Below are 23,692 nucleotides of genomic sequence, written 5' to 3' on the forward strand. Positions count from 1 at the left end.
CAAATCTGCCTTTATTTTTCAAAATAATGCTTTATTCTTGTCTTCTGTTTTACACTCCTTTTGTCTGTAATCTTTCTAAACATACTTATAGGCTGTCTTCAATACAGTTCTAAGACTTATGTAAAAGGTGGGTCTAATCCTGCCATTTGTTGTCTACTGGTTTTCACAGTGATTGTTTCTTCATTTTTCTTTTTCTTTTTAAAGTTTTTATTGGGGAATTGGGGGAGGGGAACAGCGCTGGGGAATTGGGGGAGGGGGAACAGACAAGTTGCTGTCCTTTTGTTCTTCAGTCTAGTTGTGGAGGACGCTGCTTCACTGGCCCAAGTTGGCACCATCATTGCGCTCTTCCCGNTGTCCTTTTGTTCTTCAGTCTAGTTGTGGAGGACGCTGCTTCACTGGCCCAAGTTGGCACCATCATTGCGCTCTTCCCGGGCGAGGCAGATCAGTCGCAGGCTTCTGGATGGCCGCTCATGGAGGCTGCTGGCCGCTCACACTGGCTGCCGGCTACACATGGTAGCTTATAGCAGCCCACGGCAGCAGGAGACTGCAGCCTACGCCGTCCCCGGCAACCCACAGCCGCCCAGCTCCAGGTCGAGCTGCCGTTCAGCATCTTAGCTGTGGAGGACGGTGTCACTGGCCCTCATTGTGGGATCCGAACCAGGGCCCTCTGGCATCCCAAGCCAGTTCTTAACCAACGCGCCACTCGGCCGGCCCTTCATTTTTCTTTTCTAATTAAAAGGTTTGCCTGCTGCTCTAACTCCACATATATTCTAGTAAAATAAATCTTAGTCCCTTTAGTTAATTTTTTTTAAATCGTAGCTTATTAACTAGAGATGGCTGAGTTCTTCAGACCAATTGAGAAAGCAGAGGAACTCACGGTGCTATCACAGACTTGTGAAGACAATACCCTCCTTTTCTAGATTTTTATTTTATACCACATTCATTTTCAGTTTGGCCCAATTCACTGATGGAATCACCTGTTTTATGTTTGGGGGCTACCCTTACCCTGGACACTATTTTGATGAGTGTCCCATTATGTAATGAAAGTGTATAACTGTGGGCCAGTTACCTCTTCTCTGAGTCTCGGTTTTTCTCCTCTGTAAAAAGGGGATGGTAATAGGGAAGTAGAAGTTTTAATTATTGTGCACCACCATGCATGTCACAGTGTAAGCACTCTGTCAGCTTTTCTTGGCATTATTTTTCCTTGTACTAATCTTTTCCCAATAACATTTATAGTCCCAAATACAATGCAGTCTGATGTTACAACCATTATAACAATATAATCTCTCTCGACACCTTGCTCTTCCCATAGTGTCCCTCTAATCCAGCTGTATCTGGCTCATCCATCCTCCTGTTTTCTAGTTTTCTTGTCCCCTATACATACCATGCTCGTGTTCATCTCTCTGCTTAGATGAAGTTTTCCTGGTCTCCAAAACCCCATTCTTTTTGGCTTCTGACCAAATCACCTCTCCAACTTTCAGAGCTCCGTTAAAGTTCCATGTTCTTTATGAAGGTTTTTGACCAAATTCAATCCACACGAATCTCTTTGGAACTCAAAAGCCTCTATGGAGAGGACCATGGAGCGTAGCTTTCTCCAGATTTGATGGCTTCGTTTATGGTGTGGCTGTGGGGATCATCCTAACTTGACAGAACATTTTCCTGTAGGTACAGGACATGGCACGTAGCCAATGCATATATACTACCACCAGGTTCAAGTAGGTAGTCTCACGTGTTTTAAATTTTGGGATTTTTAGCATATATTTGGTGGGAATTCGGGGCCCAGCTTGAGTTTATGTCCTTCCAGGCAGGATTTCTCTTTGTTTCTGCCAAGTGTTCCTTGGTTACCATCCTGGGATCACTTTTTGTTGTTGTTAGTTTTTCAGACTGGGGACTCCTGGATTACTCAGGGAGCGTAAATTCCTACCCCGACCGAGGGGACTCGTGGTTATGAATTCCATGATTCTTTGAAGAGGAAGCTATTGGAGGAATAGAAACTTGAGTATCACAGGGGTGGCGGGTGAACCCCTGGATTTAATCAGTTCCCTTTGTTGTTACACGATGGTGAGCCAGGAGCACAAGCTGGCATGTGGCGGTTCTTGAGGACATGCGTAATTCAGTCACTATGTGTTTTAATCCATAGGAAGAAGTGAGGCAGGCATGTTGTCCCCATTGTACAGAAACAGAAACTGAAGCTGGAAGAACATTGGGATGGAACCTAAGTCTTCTGGGGACTCTATTCTGTTTTACCAAAGAGAAATAAGATGAGGAACCTTATGAGAGGAAGGCAGGAAGTCTTCTCCACATGGTAGTGCTAGGTTCCCACATCCACCTCCGGACCTCTCCACTTCCCTCACAGTCTGGACCCTATCTCAACTCTCCACAGAGGAGAAAGCAACCCGCTTTCATGTTTGCAGTATTTTGAGTTACTGAGCATTTTTATATACGTTTCTTGTTTTCTAGCAGTGCTGTGAGAGGCAGGCAAAATGGGTACTCTGAGTTTTATAGATGAAGTATCTGAGACATGGGCTCAGGCTGGTGATGGGGTTTGCTCCAAAGGCCACACATTGAAATAGTATACCTGGGATTCGAACTCACATTCTTTGTCATCCCAAGCTGTGGGGTCAGAGAGGTACTTAGAATGCTGATGGTAATGGATTTTTTTTGTTTGCTTTTTATTGAGGTAAAATTCACACGACATACAATTAGCCATTTTAACATGAATCGTCAGGGCCATGGAGTGCATTCACAATGTTGTGCAACCACTACTTCTATTTTCAAAACGTTTCATCACCCCCTCCCTGGGTTTTTGTGCAGAATAAAAGAGGGACTGTGTAAGACATCCAGCTCCAGGCCTTGCCTCTAGCAGGAGCTAAAGGAGTGTAGCTGGTATTATCAGCCTCTCTCAGCAGCCTGGTAAAGGAGAAAGGGGAAGTGTTTCCTAAATTTGGTACCTTGAGAAAATCAGGTTGAGGATATGGGAAGTGTTTATGCCCCAATCCTTTTAATTTCTTTTTTTTAAAATGACATTTGAAAATTTCTCTGTTCCAGGAAATTTTCCCAAGGAACTCCCCCTAGTTTTGAAAGCAATCAGACACATTTACCCATCAATGCCCCAGCACTGAATCACACACAGTCACCGAGCTTCTTGTCTTGTGAAAGAGTTGGTTTCTTGGCCAGGCTGTGCCATGCACAGAGGTAGCACAAGGCTCTACATTGTCCTGGGTACAAAACAGGTGTGCAACAGGTATGTGTTGGATTGTACTGGATGGTGGCCAGCCAACTCCAAAATTCCAGCCACCACCTCGTGACCATTGTTTTTCCCACCTTTGAAACAGTGGGTTTGGTGACCGAGGACATATATGCTCCTCCAGTGCTGGGCTGGAGCCTGGTGGGGGCCGTTCTGGGCTATGCTCGGCTACCACTAGGGCAGCTCTGGCTGAGACGGGACATGAAAGTCTCCAGCCCCCACACCTGTACCACACAACAGATGGAAGGCGAGAGCTTTAAGCGGGTTGACCCAAGAACAAAATGGCTTTGGCCTTTATTTAAATTTGCCAATTCCAGGAGCATAGGCCCCAGGCCCCAGGAAGTCTTGATTATCCCTTTGGCTTCCTAGGTTACCAGGTGCTGAAACAAGTGCTCTCTGTGGTGGTCAGGGGTGGCTGAGGTAGAGGGCTGGTAAGGAGTATGGTTGGGGAATGGAGGATGAGTGTAAACACACGGCTGGCGGGCCTAGAAGCTCATAGTATTCAGGCCTATTGGAGGATTTTCCCTCTGCCGACGACCTTTCAAGGCTCTCCATGCCATCACAGCACTGACTCCAACTATGAGGCCGCCACCTCCTGCTGCCACTGGCACAGCCCAGGAGAGCACATTGGGGTCCGCTTCAGCCTGGTCTTGGAGTAGCTGGCTATTCCTCAGGGTGTGGAGGTAAGGGCTCTCCTGCGGAGGAGAAGAGCGTCAGGGGTGAAGGGCCTCGGAAAAGCATCCATCTGCCCACCTGAGGCTCGCTGAGTCCCCATCCCAGAGATGCTACAAAAACTGCACATTTCCACAGCTCATCTGTTTGTAAAGCTCCTTCACCTAGACTGAGCCCAGATCCTCTGCAGGAAGAAAGGGGTATCCAAAGTGGTCGATACCCAGCTAAAACCTCCTTGTGCTGTCTCACCAGCATCTCCTTTCCTGTCAATCCAATTTTGAAAGATTGGGAACTGATAGGTGACCAATGGGAGAGAGAGAGTCCTAGGGAGCTGGCAGAGATCTCGCCTCTGTTTCCTCTAGGCCACACCTGGACAACTGTGCTCATCCTCCCTTCCAGGAGGGCCTGGGGAGAAGCGAAGTTCCGTGCGGAAGGACAGCTGCTTCTGCAGTAGATTGGAGAATCCAAAATGGGAAGGGCTGGGAGAGGAGGCATTGGGGCCTGCCACCCCGATTCTTTCCTCCCTCTCACTGAACGCTAATTGGGTGCCTGCTGTGTGCAGCCCTGTGCTGGGAGCTGGGAGAGTAACTGAGGGTTAAGATGGGACATCTCTCATTGTCCAGTCAGGGAGATAAGACGTGTTGAGAAATAATCACATCACAAAGGAGCCAGTGTCTTATGAGAGGTGTAAACAGAAAAGAGAAACCAAGGCAGGTGTGTGTCTGGGGCAGGATCGGTAGGGTGAGATAAGGGGAAAGAGTAGCCCAGAGAGGGCGACATCTGGACCGGGAAGGATGTGAAAATGTTTTATAGATGGAGGTGGGGGATGACCCTCCAGGAGGAGCAGATGGCAGGAGTAAAAGCACAGATGTGGGCAATCGTGGGGCTCGTCTGAGAATCAGCTCCATTCTCCAGGGGCAGACAGTGTCTAAGGCGATCAAGGAAGGTGCCTCCCATCTGAACGCTCTTCAGTGGGCAGCAGGGACCGGGAAAGCGTTTCAAGCAGTCTTGGCAAGCTTGGAGCTACTTCCAGGTGGGCCGCTCTGTGTCTGGCAGAGATTATGGGATAGATGGAGAGGGGAGAGGGGAGAGCTGGGGAGCAAGTTAGGCATTTTTCCGCGGTCTAAGTGAGGGCAATAAGGGCCTGGAAGATGACAGTGGTGGAAAGGGAGGCAGGAGGCTGCAGGCTCACAGGGCAGACTCGGTGTCTTATTTCTCTGCCTCCCAACCCCGCCCCCCCACCCCCCCTTCCTAGTAGCATGTCTGGCATGAGAGAACTCCTCAACCATGTTTATGACACAGGATGACTCAGACCCCTCAGGGGTAGAGGCTGACTCAAGGTTCTGGCCAGTGCTATCTGCCTCCTGTGAGTGCCTCTTCCCACTGTAGTAAGACTGCTGCTTTTTCTCTTCCCTCACTCATGGCTGCCCACACTCAGAGGAGCTGAGAAGCATCAGGAGCAATGAGGAGAGAGGCGAGACTGCAGAATGGTGGCAGTGAGTGAAGGTGCATGATGACAAAGCCTCCCAGGGGATTTTTGGATCTCCAAGTGCTATATCACACCTCTGCCCTCCACCCCTCCCCCAAGCATCTGTTCCACACTGGACAGGCAGGACTTAACTCACAGGAGAGGGACACTTGAGTTTGGTTCGGCTGTAGGTGAAGTTGTTGGAGGTCGTCTTATAGCCCACTGGTTCCAGCTGTGGAGAGAAAAAGGAAACCTTGATTACTCCCAAAGCAGGGGGAGACCGCCCTGTTAGGAGGAGTATCTGACACCAGATTTCCTCCTTTTGTAAGGTTGAAACTAGCAAAGGAGCAAGACCCACGGCAGACGCCAACAGCCCCAAGGCCAGAGCTGGACCCGATTCGCACTCACAGGGTGACAGGTCAGAGCCGTTCTGAGCAGGGTGGGCCACTGAGTCTGTGTTCTGAATTTACTAAGGAGGGACACTGAGGCCCAGGAGAGGGTGACCAGTCCAGAGGCCACAGTGAGGGGAAGGGCAGAGCCCAGAGCTTCTATTTCCTGCTTCCAGAGCCTCTACTTCCTGCTTCCCTTGTGGGTGGCTGTAATTGCAAACTCTCTGCATTTTCAATTTTATAAAATGGTGTTAATTATATTTACCAACTTCTTGAAGTGCGTAGGGCTAGTCAATTTCAGGAAAACTTTGAAAACGTTGGTTACCATGACACCGTTACTACACTTGGCTTGTCAACCTTAAGGAATCGGAGTTTTCTCACTTCAGCTCCTTTGTATGTTATTTCCATAGATGAAAAGGTTTACTCAAAACATTCCTGGGAGCAAGTGTGGTTCAGAGATGTTCTGCTTAATGCTTTTGATCCTGGGGCCCTCTGAATAAGCTGGAAGCTGCTGTACCCTCTCCTCTCAGCATCTTGAGCAAGTAGCCTGCTTCCTGACATGTGGCCAGCACCAAGGATGGACGCCTGGCACTCTCACCTATTCAGATTCTCTCCTGAACATCTGGCCTGCACTATCTTCTAATCTGCATCTCTGCCTGTTCCTGACCTCATCAGCTCCTGACCCCCAGGTACTACCTATGAGGTAAGTGAAAGTACACTGTGCCAGCTAATGACCACACCTAATCCATGATCTCCCTTTTGTTGTTTTAGCCTTTTATACATGTTCCTTAGTAACATAATTAAAGGAGGGAGGGCTGCTCTGGCCCTGGGATAGACACCGTGGTAAGTGGACAGAACACCAGTGGGCACATCAGCTGGGGTCCTGGCTCTGCTGATAATGACCTGTGTGGTGCTAGGCAGGCTCCTTAATTGTCTCCAAGGTTAGGGGCTGGGCACTAAACCCTGTCTTGACAACTCCGCATCGGGTTGTTGTGAGCTTCAAATGAGAAGAAATGAAAGCATGTGTGAGCAGGGGAGGCTTACATATATAAGATAGTATTATTTTTACTGAGCACTATGTAACAGAACCACCTAGTGAAAGATGGATGCTAACGGTCAGGTTGGCTGATTCCCAGTGCAGTTGGGGCAGAGAAAGGTAAAGATTATATGGGTTTCATGACTGCATGCGTTTCTCCCTTTCTACTGGCTCCTTGCTGTCAGAGCACAACCTACTCTATCTCCCATCCTTTCACCGTCCTCCCCTGGGTCTCATCCCCTCTAAGCACCTTCGCCATTGCTCTTTATAACTCTTAGAAGAGTTGTTTGTGGTCACTGACTATACTTCCCAACCTCTCCTTTTCCCTGAAACCCATTCTAATCAGACTTCAGTCTCCATCACTTGACTGAAGCTCTGATCAAGGTCACCAGTGGCCTCCATATTGCCAGATCCAATGGTCCCTTTTATGTCATTGTCTTGCTTGACTTTCCAGCAGTATTTGTCAGAGTTGATGCCTCCCTTTCAAAATACTTCTCTTGACTCCCTGGACATGGCATTCTTCTTGCTTCCCTTCTCCCCACTTGCTCCTCCTCTGCTGCTGGTGTCAAAAGTTGGAATGAATATCCTAGGGCTTGGTAGTTGGTCCTACACTCTTTCCCACTTATTCTTTCTCTAGGAACTCCCCGTTAATCCTGTGGTTTTGCATTTCACCTCTGTGCTGATGATCCCCACATTTTTTTCTGAAATCCCCATCCCTAACCAACTCCTCTGAGCTCCAGACTACTATATTTAACAGCTTACCTGATAACTCCAGGTGGATGTCTGGAAGACACATCACACTTTACCAAATCCAAAAGGGAACTTTGATTTTCCCGACCTAGCCTATTTCTCTCTGCAACCTCAAACATCCATCCAATTTCCTCAACCCCAAACTGAGGCATCATCCTTTATTCTTCTTTGACCTCATCCATCAGTGAGTCTAAAACAGATCCCGGGTCTGACCACTTCTCTCCTCTATGCCATCACTCTAGCCCCAGCCACATTCGTCTTTGAACCGGGCTCCAGCAGCCCCCTAATGGTCTTTTCAGTTCCACTCTTGCCACCTTCCAGTCCATCGCTACACATCAGCCAGAGGGTAAACCAGGTCATATGCCTGTCCTGTCGAAAGCCATCCAAGGACTAGCCGCTGCTCACCTCTGACCCCGCCCACTTCCCTCCAGTCACACTAGCCTTTAGGTTTCTCAGTCACTTCCAGCTCATTTCTGACACCAGGCCCACACAGGTCCTGTTTCCTCTGCCTGCAACACTCTAGCCCAGAGCTCTGCGTGCCTGGCAGCTCTCTCAGTGCACATGTCACTTCTTCAGGAGGCCTCCTTCCTACCCACCATTACTCTGTCACATCACCCTGCTTTATTTTTGTTTAAGCCCTGATGTGGTCAGACATTACCTTGTTAGTTTATTTGGGTTTTTATCTGTCTCTTGCACACTAGAGTGTAATGTCTATTAAGACAGGGACATGCTTTTTCACTGCTACGTCCCCCTAGCACCTGGGACAGTGCTCACCACATAGTGATACTCAGTAAATAGTTGTTGAGTGAGTGGATGGATGAACAGGAATCACGGAGACTTGAGAGGAGAAGCTCGGGGCCCGAGAAGGCCTGGGGCTGGCCACAGGAAATGGGGTGCTTCTCCCTAGAACTCACCTTTCTTAAGCCAGACGCCAACAAAGTGCCAGCCAAATGACAGGACTGGGACAGTGTGCAATGGGGTTGAGTGGGCCTCTAGACCGCTCTGAGGATTCAGAGAAGGCTTCCTGTAGGAACTGGCACTGGAGTTGAGTGTTGAGATGAATAAGAGTTAACCAGGAGAAGCAGGTTGGAAGGGCAGTCCCAGAAAAGGGGATTAGCGAGAGCAGACACACAGAGGCAGAGACAGCATGGGAGGCACAGGAAACTGCATTCCTTATTAGATTGCTAAGCGCAAATCAGAGGGCGGGGGAGCAGCTGCGGGCCAGGTTAAATGGGGCCAAGTCCCAGAAGGCCTGGTGTGTTCCGGGGCCTGGCCTTTCTCCCTCTGGGAGAAGCAGGCCTTGGAAATTTGAAAGCAGGTTGTGACTTGGTCAGATTTTCATTTCTGCCGACTATTGTGGTTGCCCTGTGGGGCATAAATCTCAGGCAATGGTTTGCAAATCCTGAATAATGTTACCTGAGGAGCTTTGAAAACATACTAAACCCAGGTGCCACTCCTGACTAAGTCAGAATTTCTAGGGATGAGGCCCAGGCACTGGTGTTTTGTTTTGTTTTGTTTAAGTAAACTTTTTATTGACGCTAACACATAAAGTAACATGTACAAGTCATAAGTGAGCAGATGATAAATTGTGATGAAGTGAGCATACCCATGTAACCAGCATCCCGATCAAGGAACAGGATATTATCAGCACTGAGGGCCCCCCTGCTACCCTCTTCCAGTACAGTTAACCCCCCAATACGACCATAGGTTAATTTGCTTGTTTTTTAAATTGATATACTGGAGGTGCCAAAAAAATGTGTACAAGTGGACACTTTGGTCAGCATTGCTCAAGCAGTAGTTCGCCATAATCAGAAGCATCTGGATGCTGATGGTAACCACTTTGAGCACCTCTTGTAACTGCAGAAGTCAAACATGACTTGTATTAATCTTTTGTTATTGGTATATATTGAGTATTACAATTTTAATAGCTTTTTTCCTTTCTTAAAATGTGTATATATATTTTTGGCACCCTTTGTATATTGCTGCATTTGTTGGTTTGTTTGTTCTCGTTGTTGAAAGTGTTCCATTGTATCAATGTGCCAGTTTGTTTATCCATTCTCCTGTTGCTGGACGTTTGGGGATAATGAATAGTGCTGCTCTGAAAATTCTTTTATAATCTTTTGGTGAACCTGTGTGTTCCTTCCTAATGGGGTCCCAGGAGTGGAGTTTTGGGGCTACAGGAAATACATGTTCAGCTTCGGTAGATGTGCCAAAGTGTTTTCCAAAGTGGCTGCAGGCATGAATTGTTTGTAAAGCCTCCAGATGGTTCTACTCTACAGCCAGAGCAGAGAATGGCTGTTCTAAGGGCTTTAAACCTGGAGACAGGGACACCAATCAGGAGGCTAGGTTGTCACCCAGCACCTGGGGAGATGCAAATATTAGGTGAGAGTGGGATTTCCACAGGAGGGAGCAGCCAGCAGTGGAGGAAGAGGCATCAGAAAAAAAGGAAAAGCTGTTTAGAAAAAGACCAAAGAAAGAAAAGGAAAAGCGTTTCCTGGTACTGCTGGTGTTTCTGGCTTTGCAAAAGTCTCTGGAGGAGGTGTAAACTGTTAAGGGAGGGCGGGCAGGAGATGAAAAGTTGAAAGTGTCCTTGTTGCCACAGTAGGATACCCTGGGAGTGTCAGCCAAAGCCTGCAGACACTATGTCATAGGACTCTAATTATGAGACATGAATTCAGCGGTTACATATGTGCTTATCTGGTTGGGAGCAGGAAGGCCAGGTGGTGCTGTGTCCAGGACACTAGGCAATTAGACCTGGGTTCTAATGCCTGCTCTGCCACTAACTGGCTGTGTGATCCTGGGCAAATTGCTTCCTGTCTCTGTAGTTTAGTTACAGGGCCCTCTGGCTAGATGACCTCTAAGAGCTTTCTTCTACTTCTAATGGCCTATTTATTTTATGCCACTGTAGGGTGAAATTCCAGTAAGAAGATGATCACGAAAGTTGGCATGATGCAAGGGCTCTATATCCGAGATCTCGGGGGGATAAATGGGACTGTGCATAGATGCCCATTCTTTGGGGAGGATTTTAAAAGCAATGAAGTCGCATGACTCAGCCACTGAAGGGCCAACTGGACTTTAGAACAAAAACCTACAAAAGAAATGAGTTAAATGGTGCCAACTTGGATTTTAAAAAATGACTGTGGAGGTTGGGTGGGAGGGAACTGAAATTCAGAGTCCTGGGCTGGCAGAGTGTGATGGAAGATTTAGGAGTAGGCTGAATGTGATGTCAACAGGAGGAAAACACCAGAAAAACAAAAGCAGAGAACGACAGAGTCAGCAATTAAGTAGGCTAAGGATAAAACCTGCTTATAAGCTGTTCTGAGAAGAAGAAGTTGCTAGAGAGGGAGGAGGTGGTGCAGCTAAGGAGAAAGTCAATATTGTGACCTATTGGATGAGTTGACAGGTGTGGGAATATTTGCACAGTGGTGGTTGGCAGAGACAGAGCAGACCTGAAACTGCAGTAAAAGGAGCGGGAGTATAGACTGTTTAGTCAACCTGGGCGAAATGAGGGAGCGTGCAGGTTGGGGATTGGGTTACCCAGTGAGCCTAGATCAAAAGAAGCCAGTGGCTTGGAAAGACATTTCATTTGCTCTGTGCAGAAGGATAAGTCAAGCTCTGTGCAAATGTAGCTGCCTGCCCCCGTAGTGAGTGGCCAGGCATAAAGGGCAGAGGCAAGGCCAGGTGTCCCTGGAGCCCCTGGGCTGTGTGTTCATTGCATAAGGTCCCCTTTACCACCTTAAGAAAGGATGAGAATAGCTGGCAGCCTGGGAAAACAGGCTGGGTGGCTCTTTTTGCTGTTTAAAGAAATAATAGTTGGGGATGTGTTAAGACTGGAGGGATGGGGCTGACATTTGTTGAATGTTAATTATGGTGCTGGGTGCTGTTCACACATCTCAAATTTCTGAGATCTGTGTCATTTTCATTGTTTTTACAGATGGTCAGAGAGAGAGAGAGATCATTTGCCCAAGATCACACGGTAAGGGGTTGAAGCTGTTATGTTCATCCAGTCTATCTGATTACCAAGTTATTCCCCCCACAGTACTGGGGCATTACTGAAAGAATTAAACCTGTCAGGACAAACGAGGTGCGCGGCCCTGTTGAGTTTTGGGAAGAAAGGAGCAATGGCAGCCAGTAGGTTTTTGTTGTGGGAAATGGCCGCCATCTTGGGGTTGCCCGCTTTGACCCAGGCCCTCTCGGCACTCACCATGTTGTTCCAGAGCGCAATGGCCATCTCGGCGTGGCCGCGTTCTGAGAAGTGCAAACAGTCCTCAGAGAAGAAGGTGAGGTCAGCGCCCCCTCTCTGTAACCGAAGGCAAGGGGATTATCTTCCTGGAACACGCACACTGCTACCTGCCCCTGACCCAGCAGGCACCCTGGGCATTTCTTCTCTCATCCTTTCTAACTCTGCTGCCACCTGGCTCAGATATTGATGGAGAAATTCCCACAAGTTTTGAATTTTTATCTCTTAAACAGACATGAATTATAGCTACCCACAGTTCACCCCTTTCCCTTCAGCGTCCCTGCCCTAACAGTTGAAAAAGAGTAATAATATTTTTAGGAAGCTTTCCATTCTATCCCAATCCAGCAAACAGCAGGGCCATGCCTGAGGATCTTGGTCAATGTGGATTTTCTCTTTTTCTTTCTAAGTACTTCGAGGTTCTAATCATACTCCAAAAAAGGGTGGAGGGGAAGAGGAAAAGCAGAAAAAAAACCACCCCTTGGGAGTCCTTTTGGAGGGAGAGGGTTCAAACAAAAAGCCCACGTAGAGAAGGAAATACACTGCCTAAGATACAGCCTCTACACACGTGCTTCCCAGAAATGCCTGCAGCTTACCTCGTTCAGGGGGACAAGGGTGTTTCGGAAGAAAGGCTGCACGACCACCGTGAAGTCCTCACGCTGCAGGTACTGGTGCCAGTAGGAGAACTTGGAGACGGCACTCTGGGAATGGGGAGAGAGGCGGTTCAACCCCGCTGACAAGGCTGGACAGACAGGTTCCAGTCCTGCTGCCTGGGGCTGGTAGTGATGCTGGCCAACCCACCAGACAAAGGTGACTTAAAGGGGCTGCTCTAATGTGCATGCATGCATCCGTTTCACCTGCACCCAGGCAGGAGCACCACCTAGTTCCACTCTGACGTCTCTGTAAGGCTGGGTCTGAGCTGCTGACCAGACTGCATGGGCCAAAGGCCTCCCCTGTTCTCACTGCATGCAGAGGTGAGTTAGAACCCTGGCTCCAGTTCAGATCTAGCTCAGGTAGGGAGCTTTTCAACATCAGCTCCCCAAATGCCTTATGAACTTGAGGGCCGAGTATTCAGTCTTTGGATTTATTAAGTGCCAAAATGTGGACTCTAAAAGGGATAGACAAGATGTGCTTATCCTCAAGGAGCTTAATATCCATCTGGGAAAAGGAGACGATAAAAACCAGAAAAAAACAAAACCATGTAGTGCTTTAGGGTCAGTGAAGTGCAGGATGAAGTTTGGTCAGGGGACGTGGTGAGGAGACATGCTCTGTTCATGAGATGGGCACGTTACAGAAAGGCTCAGGGCGGGCATATCAAGGGAGAGGAGGCTTAGTAGGGTGGGACTAAGCCTTAAGTTCTTAATGAGGGAGAGAGACCAACAGGCAGTGAAATTACCCTTCCCACCTCTGGGTGAGGGACAGTACCATCTGGGAGCTGAGTACTGTTGACTTGGGGCTGGGAGTCCTCCCAGGTTCCCTTCTGAAAGTTCTCACTCCCTTCCCCAGCCTTGGTGTTCAATTCGCCTGGATAAATATTTCAGGGTCCATGATCTGCCTTTAGGGAGTGGCCTTGCTCTCAGGAAAGCCCTGCTGAATGTTTGACTTTGGAATCCTTGCTCTGGAGGAAAGGGGTCTCTCACCTGGACCAGGAAGAGAAAGGGGCAGAGTTACCTGGAAGTTCCAGTTCACTTTCTTCAGTTCTTGCATCTCCAGGGAGTTCTCCTGGAAGCGTTTAAAGCAAGTGCAGTTGCTCCTGTAAGACAAGGAGTCCAGTGGGGCAGCTTCCTGCTGGGGTTGCATCTGAGCTTTAAATAAATTCCGCCTCCCAACAGAAATTCTCATCTTGCACATTATTACCTTAGCTCCAAGCCTGGCTTTCAAGGACAGTCCTATCAAAGGACACTACAAAAGCCACTATTTGCATGCATTTCCTCTAGACCTCACATCTACTTTGCAAGAAGATTTTACAGGTGAGGAGTAGAAGGCCCAGAGAGGGTTAGGTTGTTTGTGCAAGGCCCCACAGCTCCTAAAAGGGCAGAAGCAGGATTTGAAGCCAGATAGAGCTGTCTTAAAAGCTCATTGCCCTGGGCTGCCTCTCAAACATGGGACCACTCACTGGAGTTGGAGTTAGGAAATGTAAGCAATGTCAGGGGGGCCTTAAGGATCATTTGGCCTCTCTGTCTCACTTTACAGAAAAGCAAACTGGGGTCCAGAGAAACGAAGTGACTTGTATATAGTAGGCTTTTGATAATGTAGAGGTAATTCCAAATGGTTTTCCAAGCCCCTGGCTAATAGCTGATGTTGTTCTCTGGACAGAACGGTCTGCTCTGTCTTTAATGGTCTCATCATTGGCATCTGTGAGCCCTGCTCTCCCCAGGTGCCCTCACCCTGGGACCGTGACTGTGTACTTACTGAGCTGCCAGTGGCATGTCACATTTCCCACCTTGGCCCTGGTGCAGGCCAGTCAGCTCCATGACCTCCACCACGTTGATGAAAGCTCTCGGAAGCTGTGGGGAGCAGAGTGGGTGGGCTTCATTAGTCCGCAGGAGTTGGGGGGACAGGCGTTAGTGGCTGCTGGAAGGAGCCCAGGGGCTCATCTACATCTTCACGTCCCCCTCCCAAATTTTACCAATAAGGAAACTGAGGCCCAGAAAGGGGGCGTGACTTATACTATCTCACTGACTCTTCTTTATTGGCCCACATTCTGCAATAGATTGGGAAACAGACGTCACTTGCTCGAAGTCACATTGCTAGGAAGCCAGGGTGCCTGGCTACAAACAAGGCCACCTGGCTCCAGAGGTATGCTCTTTGCTGCCAAATGATACAGTCTGATCTAGTTAGAATTTCCTCCTCAGAGGACCTTGGCCTCTGCCTCCTCCCATCCTGGTGCCGTTCATGCTGGGGGTCTGCTCTGCATGCATCTCACGGAACACACCTGGCCTGCATGCACCCTGGGAGCAGCCCAAGGGAGGGAGCAGACAGGCACGTTGCTGGCAGGAAATGGGACCCAGGAACGCGCCTCTGCTCTTTCCTACCTCCTTGTAGAGGATGTCCAGAGCCTGTTGGAGATGCCGAACATACTCCCCGGCTGAGTGGGCCTCCTGTGAAGATAGAAGGGGGTTCTCCTCAGCCCCTGGGTTTTCCTCAGGAGGAGGAGAGCGAGGCCCAGCATAGAGAAAACCCTGGGATGGTGGCAGAGTGGGTACAGAGGGGCTTTGATCTTACTGGATGGGCTGGGAAGCTCAGCCCTTGTTGCTGGTGAACAGTGTCTCCAGTAAGAAACCATCCCTCGACCCCTACTGGACACCAAGAACAATACCCACCCCACTCTGCTCCATGGTATCTCAAACTGGAGAGGTGCTGGGCCCTGCCACCTCTCCAGTCCCACCTGTCACCAGCCTCAACCTTCTCCAACCACAATGGTGCCCTTGGTGGCTGTGCTTTCTTTCCTGTGGACTTTGTCCATGCTGGCCCCCCTGCCTCTTCCTAATTCCTACTACCCCTTTTGGCTCAGCTCGAGGGTCTCCTCTAACCCATCTCCCGACTGACTAGAGGTTGGTTTAGCCCCTTCCTGTGAGTGGTGGCCTTCAGGTCCTCTTCACAAAATTGCTCTCAGGAGTATAAACCGATTTGCCTAAGGGGCAGGTATTCTGGGGCTAACAGAGGCATTTTCTTATACCAAGTGTCCACAGGAGGCTCCAGGGTCACGTCTGGCTTCCTGGAGCCCGGTGAGTCTAGGACACAATGACATTTAGATCCCCATGGGGTTGGGTTACTTCTGCCTCTAGAGTCTGGGCAGTAAGGGAGAGAACAGAGGGAAGAGGCCTGGAAGAGGGAATGGAACTTGTGGGGGAGGAAATTCTTATCAGCCCTTCGGTGCTTGTTTCTCTGAGCCACAAGGAATAATAACTCCCCTCTCCCCTATCCTGTGACTGCCAAACAGTCTACCACAGCCTCTGAGTTATGGCAGCTGCCTTTTTCTGGCCAAATAAAATACAAAACATCCTCAACTTAGAACGAGATGTATTCCAAAAGTTACAACTTCCAAAAGTGTGTAAGTCTGGACTTGTTTCCCTATAGAAACAATGGTAGGAACAAGGTTGGGTTCCCAGGCCAGCAACTGAGGTTGGTTAACCCATGATGTCACTGAACGGCCGCAGCTATCCTGTTGGGGCTGGTTCCCAGTAGGAACCACGCCCATTTATCACATTGTTTCAGCCACCCCCTGGACATCCTATACCCCCCCCACAAAAAAAACACCAAAAAACAGGGGCAGGAACTGCAAGCAGGTATGGGGTGGGGTCCACTAGAGACCCACTGGATACCAGAGAACGTATTTGTGTGCATTTGAGAGGCGGCCCATCAGCAGTGCCTGAAGTGTGGGTGTATCTAGACACTTCTGGAATCCGGGAACCAGTGTTCTCCCAGGGACCTCTCAGCAGTGGGAAAGGCCAGGCCTCATGGGGCATGTGTGAGCCAGATGCTGCCTGGGCAGACTCAGGTGCCTGGGAGAGCCTGAGGGAGCTCAGGGCCCTGGGCACGGATGATGCCATTGGCCAGCAGCTCCCTTCCCAGGTTCCCAGTGGGGTTGCTCAGGGCCCCACCGGATTCTCGCAGTAATGACACAAGTCGTTGCTCCCAATGAAGAGCGTGATCAGCTTCCAGTCTTTCTCCAGGTTGATTTCCTGAGGGGGAAAAAAGATCCTAAGTATAGGGCTTGTTGGGGGGCCCCTGCAGGTGGTCCTCACCAGGCCCCAAGTCCTTCTCACCCTCTCTATATCACAATGGAGAGAAGATGCCAAGTGGAGCCTCCCTCACCTTAGTGCCGGGGCAGGGAGAGATAGAGATAGATAGACAGACAGACAGACAGATAGGCAGATAAAACGTTCACGTGTGTACGTGTGTATCTGCTTACACGCTGCGGAGGACTACTTTCCCTTTGAAATCCTCTTCAGAAAGCTACAGGGCCATATAAAGTGAGCACATTAACACACCCCTGAAACCTGAGCTAAAGGCCTTCAGAGGAACTGAGGGCAAAAGAAGCAGCTAGCAGCACAAGCCCAGAGCTGCCTCTTGGGGGGAGCTCTTCAAGTCTGGGACAAGGGAGGGGGCCCAGGAGGGGCCTGGAGGGAGAGCCCAGTGTGGACTGAGAGGTGGGGTGGGGGCTGGGAGGCCCCTCCAAGAGCCTGCTTTCCACTCAGCCACCACCATAATAGGAGTCCTGCCAGAAGCTGAATTCCAAGGCATAAACGGCAGAGCATTAAAAAAAAGTAGTAGTGAGAGGGTTTAGAGGGGCCTGGTGAGCGGGAAGGAGGAAGGACTGGAATGAAAAGCCTATTTTTAGAATCCAGCATTTACATAATAGGGCTCTGTGAAGCCAACTCTGGGTAAAGTGGGAAGCTGCCAGAGGCCAAGGCCAAGACCAAGGCCACCGATCTCCAGCTCTCTGCTCCATCTCTCTCTCCTGCAGCTGGTCCTGGGGGTGGGGGTGTCAGAACTGAGGCCGAAGTGGGGGTGGGGCAGCAAAAAGGGCACCTTTGTGGTAAGGCCTGCTTCTTGTAGCTGTTTGGCTCCTCTTAAAGACAAGCCAAGAGCAGGGGCTCAGTGGTACAGAGGGGGGCTCTTTTAGGGCTGCTACACCCACCCCAGCTGGAGACCCAGGGTCCTGTACTCACAGGGCTGTTTTTCATTCGCTCCACCAGGTCCCGGGCCTGGGTTGGCATGTCCCTAGGCAGGGGAAGAGAAGGGGACATTAGAACTGGCTCAGGAGCAAGCACTCAAGCTGTAGGAGTTTGGCCTGGCAACGATGTGTTTCAGAAAGACAAATGTTATATAAACTTTATTCCTTCCGAATGTATTGAAAGGCTTGATTCTCAAGAAATCTCAACCTAGTAACAATCAAAGATGTGCCATGGACCGGGAGCCACAGGGTTCCAGACCCTGCCACGGGCTAACCTTTCTATAGGCCTGTCCAATTTGGCCCCTTAGAGGTGGGATCTGCTCAACCTCCCCGGCAGGGATGTTGCCTTATAGTCATCCAGCTCTTTCATTGCAAGCTGAGACTGTTCACTTCTTATTCGGCTGCCTGTTTTAAAAATAACCTTTTGTATGTTTGAAAAAAAGTCATAGCCCTAAATTATCCCTCAGCTTTCTCCTTTCTGGCTTCATGACTCCTTTAGCCTTTACTTCTGAGTCCCATGCTCTGTTCCTTTAACCCTTTGTGTTTCTTTTCTAATTACTTTGGATTTCCACACCATTCTTCACCCCCTCCCCCCTCCCCATCCCCAACAAAACAAGATGGAGGAGACAGAAACGGACAGGATTCGTTCTCCCTTCGTCTTCCAGATGTCAGCCATGAATAAGGAAATGAATGCTTCTGGATGAGATCTGTATGTCAGTGGAGTACTACTCAGCAATAAAGAGGAATGGATTATTGCCGAACACGACAACATAGATGAACCTTAAAATAACTGTGCTGGGTGAAAGAGGTTAGGCAAGAAAGGAGCACATAGTTTGTGATTCCATTTATGTAAAATTCTAGAAAATTAAGTGTCAGAAAGCAGGTCAGTTGTTGCCTGGAGTGGGGCAGAAATAAAGGGGCAGGAGGGAGAGATTACAGTGGGGTACATGGGAATTTTGGGGGTGGTGGATGTGTTTATTGTCTTCATTGCAGTGATAGTTTCATGGGTATATGCAAATATAAAACTTATCAAGTGTACAGTGTATTGTATGTTAAAGCTTTTTTTAAAAAAAGATATGTGTATGAGAAATTATGTCAGTAAAGGGATACCGCCAAAAGAGGCTTCCTTGGAAGAAGTCATAGAAGCAGTCACTGGTACAGGATGGCCATCTACTGCCCACCACTAGTTGGGCACATGGCCAAGTACACGTGGTACCATCTCTGCCTTTGGGTCTCATTTACACATCCAGCTCACGCCCCATATACTATTGTTATGGATGGGTATATCAGAAGCCTATAAAGAAAGCCTGTCCTGGTTCAAGGTGACCACAGAAGTGCCTATAACTTTTTAATAGGTTCAAGATGTGACTAGAGTAATTCATGGGTGATGAGCTCTCATGAGCACTAGGGGAATGAGGAAAGCCCACTTCCTCAGGCCCTCTTCTGAGCCATGTTCTTCCCACCCGCAAGCTCGGAGCAAGTCCTGCCTCCCCCGTGAGACTTCTCTCTGAGCTCATGTATCCTCCATTTCCTTTTCTATCCTGGTGCGAAGAGCCCTGCTCTGGGAGTTACAGGGCTGCGGTTCTCCTTTCAGCTCTGTGGCAAACTTGCAGTGTGAGCTTGCCCAAGTTACCAAATCCTGCTAGGGTTCAATTTTTCTCATTTTTTAAATGAAGAAATTGGACTAGATGGTTTCTGGGGTCCTTTCTGGGTGTGCATCTGCACTTGAATTGCCCAGTCTGCACTCTATATTTTTCTGTTGGTGGTACTCCAAAGTACAAAATCATTTCTGTCTGCAATGTTGACATACGCAACACTTTTTTCTCCCCAAAATTTATTTGTTTAGTCTCCTTAACTAGTCAGCAAACTCTTTGTAGGCAGAGAGCTTACCTTTTGATTCTTTGGTATCTTTTAGTCACCAGCTCCAGGTTCAGCCCTTGGAAGGTGTTCAATGAATTCTTATTGATTGATGGAAGGGAAGTTAGATGTTGAATGAGATGTTGAAACTAAATATCCTAATAATGGCAAACTTTTTTTTTTTACATGCAGATTATATACTGTACTAAATGCTTTCCATGGATTACTATCTCATTTAATCCTTGTAACCCTGAGAAGTACATACTATTATTATCCCCATTTATAGATGATGAAATTAAGATTCAGAGATGCTAAGTGACTTGCCCCAGATTACACAGCCTGCAAGTCTGGGAGCTGGGATCTGGACACAGATGGTCTGACCCCAGATTCCATTATCCTAGTTGCTCTGCTGAGGGATTTATCTTTTTTTATCCACACCATACTAAGCGACAGAATGCAGATAAAGGAGAGACAGAACAATTCTCTAGCCTTGCTTACTTCAGTCAGTAGCTTACGCTCCTTTCCCCTAACACGGGACACAGAGACACCAAGAAGAAGCTACATGTCTTGGCTACTTCCCCTGCCACTGATTCATTCTGGTGGAAGCATCAAGCAGCAGTAAAATAGAAAAGTCAGTAAAAGAAGTGAAAGGAGAAGGGGAAAGGGGCTTGAATGTCAACAGATTGAGGAATCACTTCCTGGTTAATAAAGCCTGGGTTGTAGAATAATAATAAAATGATGATGAGATGATGATGATGTTAGTAATGGTGATAACAGCAGTTAGATGTTGACATTATGGCCCATGGAGCCCAGCTTTGTGCAGAAAAAAATAAGTTCTTCTTGCTTATGACGTTGAGGAACTGACATGCTTCCTGTGGCTCAGAGACTCAAACAAATGTGAGTCTGAACCCTCCCAACCGTGTCTGAAAGGAACATTCCCTATAAACAGAGTGAGCCAAGCCAGTGTCGTTTCCTTGGTGATCTGAGTGCAGCAATCCTGCTACAAAGCAAATACCCAGTAGGCTCCGTGCAGAAAATCGATGAACTCTGTCAGGCATTTCAGCTTTAATTATCTGGGGTGTTGTCAACCACAGAAATCTGAGTGAAAACAAACAACTGCCATGCTGTTTCGGAATGGAGGGGGGAGCAGGAGGGGGCTGGAGGGCAAATATCTAACTCCCTAATGTCAAAATAACAGCTTTTTCAAGTCAAGGACTGGAGGCTCTGAGGCGAGGCGGGGAGAGGAAGGGCGGCTGTCTGCGGGGTCATGCACTGAGTTCCTGAGGTGCTGAGAAGTGCCCTGAACATTTGACCTGAAGCTCCGCTGGTCAGGGAGGTCAGCTGGAGTCAGCAGGACGGCACCCCGGGGCGGGATGGCGTGCTTCCTGTCAAGCCACCAAGTGCTTTCTCCTGCTGTAACAGCACAGTGGGCAGAACGAGGGCTCGCATCCGGCCTGGTCTGATCCTGGCTCCTCTGAGAACTTGCTCTGATAACCATGGACCATTCAGGGAACTTTCTAGGCCTCGTTGTCTTCATGCTAGCACCCATCTCAAAGGGTATGACGATTACATGAGATAATCTACGTGAGGGGTCAGCTCAGGGCCAGGCGCACAGAAGAGCTCTGTGCGTGGCAGCTATTACTGCCCATCTGGGGCCAGGCTCCCAGGCACTGCCCTGATCTCCCAGCCTTGCTCTCTATTCTCCCGCCTCTACCCACGTCTACTCACCGAGCTCGGGCCCCTTCCATTGCTACATTCAGTCCTGCAGTCTCCTTCTGTGTGCCGGTGGAGAACCCAAGGATATGAGGGTTGAACTTCTTCAAAATGTCTATTAAAAGGGAGGAAGCAGACAGAGCAGGTGAGAGGGAGGTGGACATGCAGTGTTGGGGCACAGGTGGGGGCCAGGGGAGTTCCAGGTCTTTTCAGGGCTGGCTGACTTTCATCCTTGCACATAACCTTCTCTGCCCTTGCTCAGGGGGAAGGCCCTGCCCTCAGTGAGGGTTGTTAGGGTCATGCTGATGTTGCTTCTCTGTGTTGCTACTTACTGGGAAGTGTGGTGTGGGTCTCCAAGTTGCCATCTCCTCCAATGCTGGGGAAGAGAAACACATTTGTAAAAATCCTCTGACCTACTGTTCCACACGTTGTCATATTTCTGAGTCAGGACCAGAGAGTCTGCACCTGGTGCATGATTCCCATCACCCTTAGGGCTGACATGAGCATCAGGGGGGTCTCCATGCATCTCAGAGCTGGGCCATGGAACCCGGCCTCCTCTCTGGAGGAGTGACAGGGAAGCACACCACCCGTGCCCCTCTGGGGGAACATCATCAATAGAAAATAAGTGGAGAATATCCTCACCTCCAGGAGAGTCCCCGCCAGGACATGAGCATGTCACTGGAGTTGCTTGGGCGGGCTCCCACCGCTGTCTGTGAAAGGAAAAGAGAAAGCTCCTAGGGCACCGGGAAAGGGCCTCCTTGCCCCTGTGCAGCAGCCAGGACCTGGGTTTACCTTTTCTGAAATTGGTACCAGCTTTTCTCCAGGCCATTTAATCTCTGAGTCATCCTGACTCCCCATTCCTCTACACACACCAGTAAACAAGTCCTAGAAGAACCAAGATTCTTCCTTCCCAACCTCTCTAGCTCCCACATCTTTCTTTCTTTGCCATATTCCAAGATGAGACTCTCATCTCCCTGCCATCAACAACTCTCTGGCCTCCTACCTGGCCCCACAGCCTCCAGTGGTTGTTCCCTGCCCCCCCAGGCTGTCCACCTGCTCTTCTGAGCATATCTTTTTCTTCATACCTCCTCGACTCTAACCTTTCAGTGCATCTCCGTTACCCACAGGGCCAAAGCAAACCCCCTTCACCAGCGTTCTGAGCTCACCATAATTTGCTTTCCACTTTCCTTCCCTAGTTCACCATGCCCTCCTTTCCCATCCACATAAACCTTCAGGTCTAAGCAAACGGATCTGAAGTATGAGGGCCTTGGACAGGCCTGCCTCAGTACCACCCACCCCAGCCCTTCCAGGCATGCTGAACACAGAAGTGTTCAAGATGCTGAACTCCCTCCTGTCCAGCCCTGAAATCTCGAATTCAATCTCTAAGACCTTCGTCAGTTTCTACCTCCTCTGTAAAGCTTTCTCTAGATGCCTTATCTTTAAAAAGGAGAGAAATTCTTTGAAACTTACAAAAATAATACATATTCACCATAACTAGTGAAATGATACAAAGATTTTTTAAAAAATTGATAATCTACCTCCCACCTGAGTAATCTTGCCCACTGCCGCAGGTTCTCCATTCCTTCCTCGTCCCTTACCCACACATACGCACCAACCAGAGCTGATCAGTGATGAAGAGCCTGGTCTATACCCTCCCACAACGTTCTCCATGTTCATACCAACATTAAGACACATTCACACACATATGGACAAGTTGTTTGTTTTTGCAGAACTGAATACCTGATTTTAAAACTCCTGTATGTCATCTATATGACTGTGTAGCTCCTTCTGTGTAAGTTTCTTGTTTTCCCAGCTGGACAAGTTTCATGAGGGTTATGACTACATATGTCTTATACTTCTTTCCCCTCAAAATGGCTATCAGAGTGTCTCGTACACAGCAATAGCTAAATAGTTGGCTAATATGATTCATTTAGCAAAACCGCGCTGTCTGCAGGAACTGGGCTCTCTCTGCCCCAAAGAACACATCTTTAAATGGGGTGAGGAGGCGCTGGGTAAAGTGTGGATAAGACCCACCACTCTATGAGTCAGGAAGATGGAGAGGAGTTCCTTAATAAAGGCAGGAAGACTTGGATGAGCACCTTAACGCGCAGATGAAATGTTTGGGGACAGTGGGGAAAGGCGGGTGGATGGCTTCTGCCTGGGGATGGAAGGGAGGTCTCATGGAAGAGGCGGTGTTTGGGTGGGACAGTAGAAGGGTAGAAGGCAGGGCATTCTAGATTGCCTAGTGATGTCTTGTGGCCGCCTGGCTGTGTTTCAGTGCCTGAGACAGGTAGGTTCTCAGTAGTGTCCGCTAAATGCTTAATACAGACCCGGTGCAGAGGGAGAGCTAATTCTGCACAGAACTTGGCTGGTGCCCATGCCTGGCACAGCTCAGTCAGTACTTACAGTCAGTGAGTCACCCAGGGCAGCTACCACCTTGATGTCTGCTGGTCGGAGCTCATGGACTAGGATAGACAGGCAAAAAGATGGAAGGTCAGGGGGAGGGCTTTCTTTAAAAGTATACACTTGACTAGGAGCCTGAGATTCTGTTCTAGTCCCACGGGTCCTCATTACACCTATTTCCAGCCTAGGGCTTTAACAAATTTGCCTTTTGCATCCATTCAGAGCAACCAAGGCACTGAA

General features: G+C 48.9%; 1 protein-coding gene and 1 long non-coding RNA gene across 2 annotated transcripts in view; one reads left to right on the forward strand and one right to left on the reverse strand.

Moving 5' to 3' along the window:
- Positions 1 to 2,628: 2,628 nt before the first annotated feature.
- The window catches only part of PLB1 (phospholipase B1), a 91,500-nt gene continuing 70,436 nt past the window's right edge, over positions 2,629 to 23,692 (reverse strand). The window contains exons 41-53 of the mRNA XM_019658242.1: positions 23,456 to 23,514; positions 21,692 to 21,759; positions 21,382 to 21,425; positions 21,065 to 21,164; positions 17,475 to 17,526; positions 16,404 to 16,484; positions 14,835 to 14,900; positions 14,212 to 14,306; positions 13,471 to 13,552; positions 12,396 to 12,500; positions 11,767 to 11,862; positions 5,545 to 5,619; positions 2,629 to 3,942 (exon numbers count right to left, since the gene is read on the reverse strand). Coding sequence (XP_019513787.1) covers positions 3,733 to 3,942; positions 5,545 to 5,619; positions 11,767 to 11,862; positions 12,396 to 12,500; positions 13,471 to 13,552; positions 14,212 to 14,306; positions 14,835 to 14,900; positions 16,404 to 16,484; positions 17,475 to 17,526; positions 21,065 to 21,164; positions 21,382 to 21,425; positions 21,692 to 21,759; positions 23,456 to 23,514 — 1,133 coding nt within the window. The 3' untranslated portion in view covers positions 2,629 to 3,732. The remainder of the gene's footprint in view (positions 3,943 to 5,544; positions 5,620 to 11,766; positions 11,863 to 12,395; positions 12,501 to 13,470; positions 13,553 to 14,211; positions 14,307 to 14,834; positions 14,901 to 16,403; positions 16,485 to 17,474; positions 17,527 to 21,064; positions 21,165 to 21,381; positions 21,426 to 21,691; positions 21,760 to 23,455; positions 23,515 to 23,692) is intronic.
- On the forward strand, positions 5,680 to 11,641 carry LOC109388040 (uncharacterized). The gene is made up of 3 exons (XR_002125166.1): positions 5,680 to 5,805; positions 6,187 to 6,479; positions 11,497 to 11,641. It is a non-coding gene; the product is annotated as an uncharacterized LOC109388040 (long non-coding RNA).

The sequence above is a fragment of the Hipposideros armiger genome, unplaced genomic scaffold, assembly GCF_001890085.2.
Source record: "Hipposideros armiger isolate ML-2016 unplaced genomic scaffold, ASM189008v1 scaffold_0, whole genome shotgun sequence".
NCBI lineage: Eukaryota > Metazoa > Chordata > Mammalia > Chiroptera > Hipposideridae > Hipposideros > Hipposideros armiger.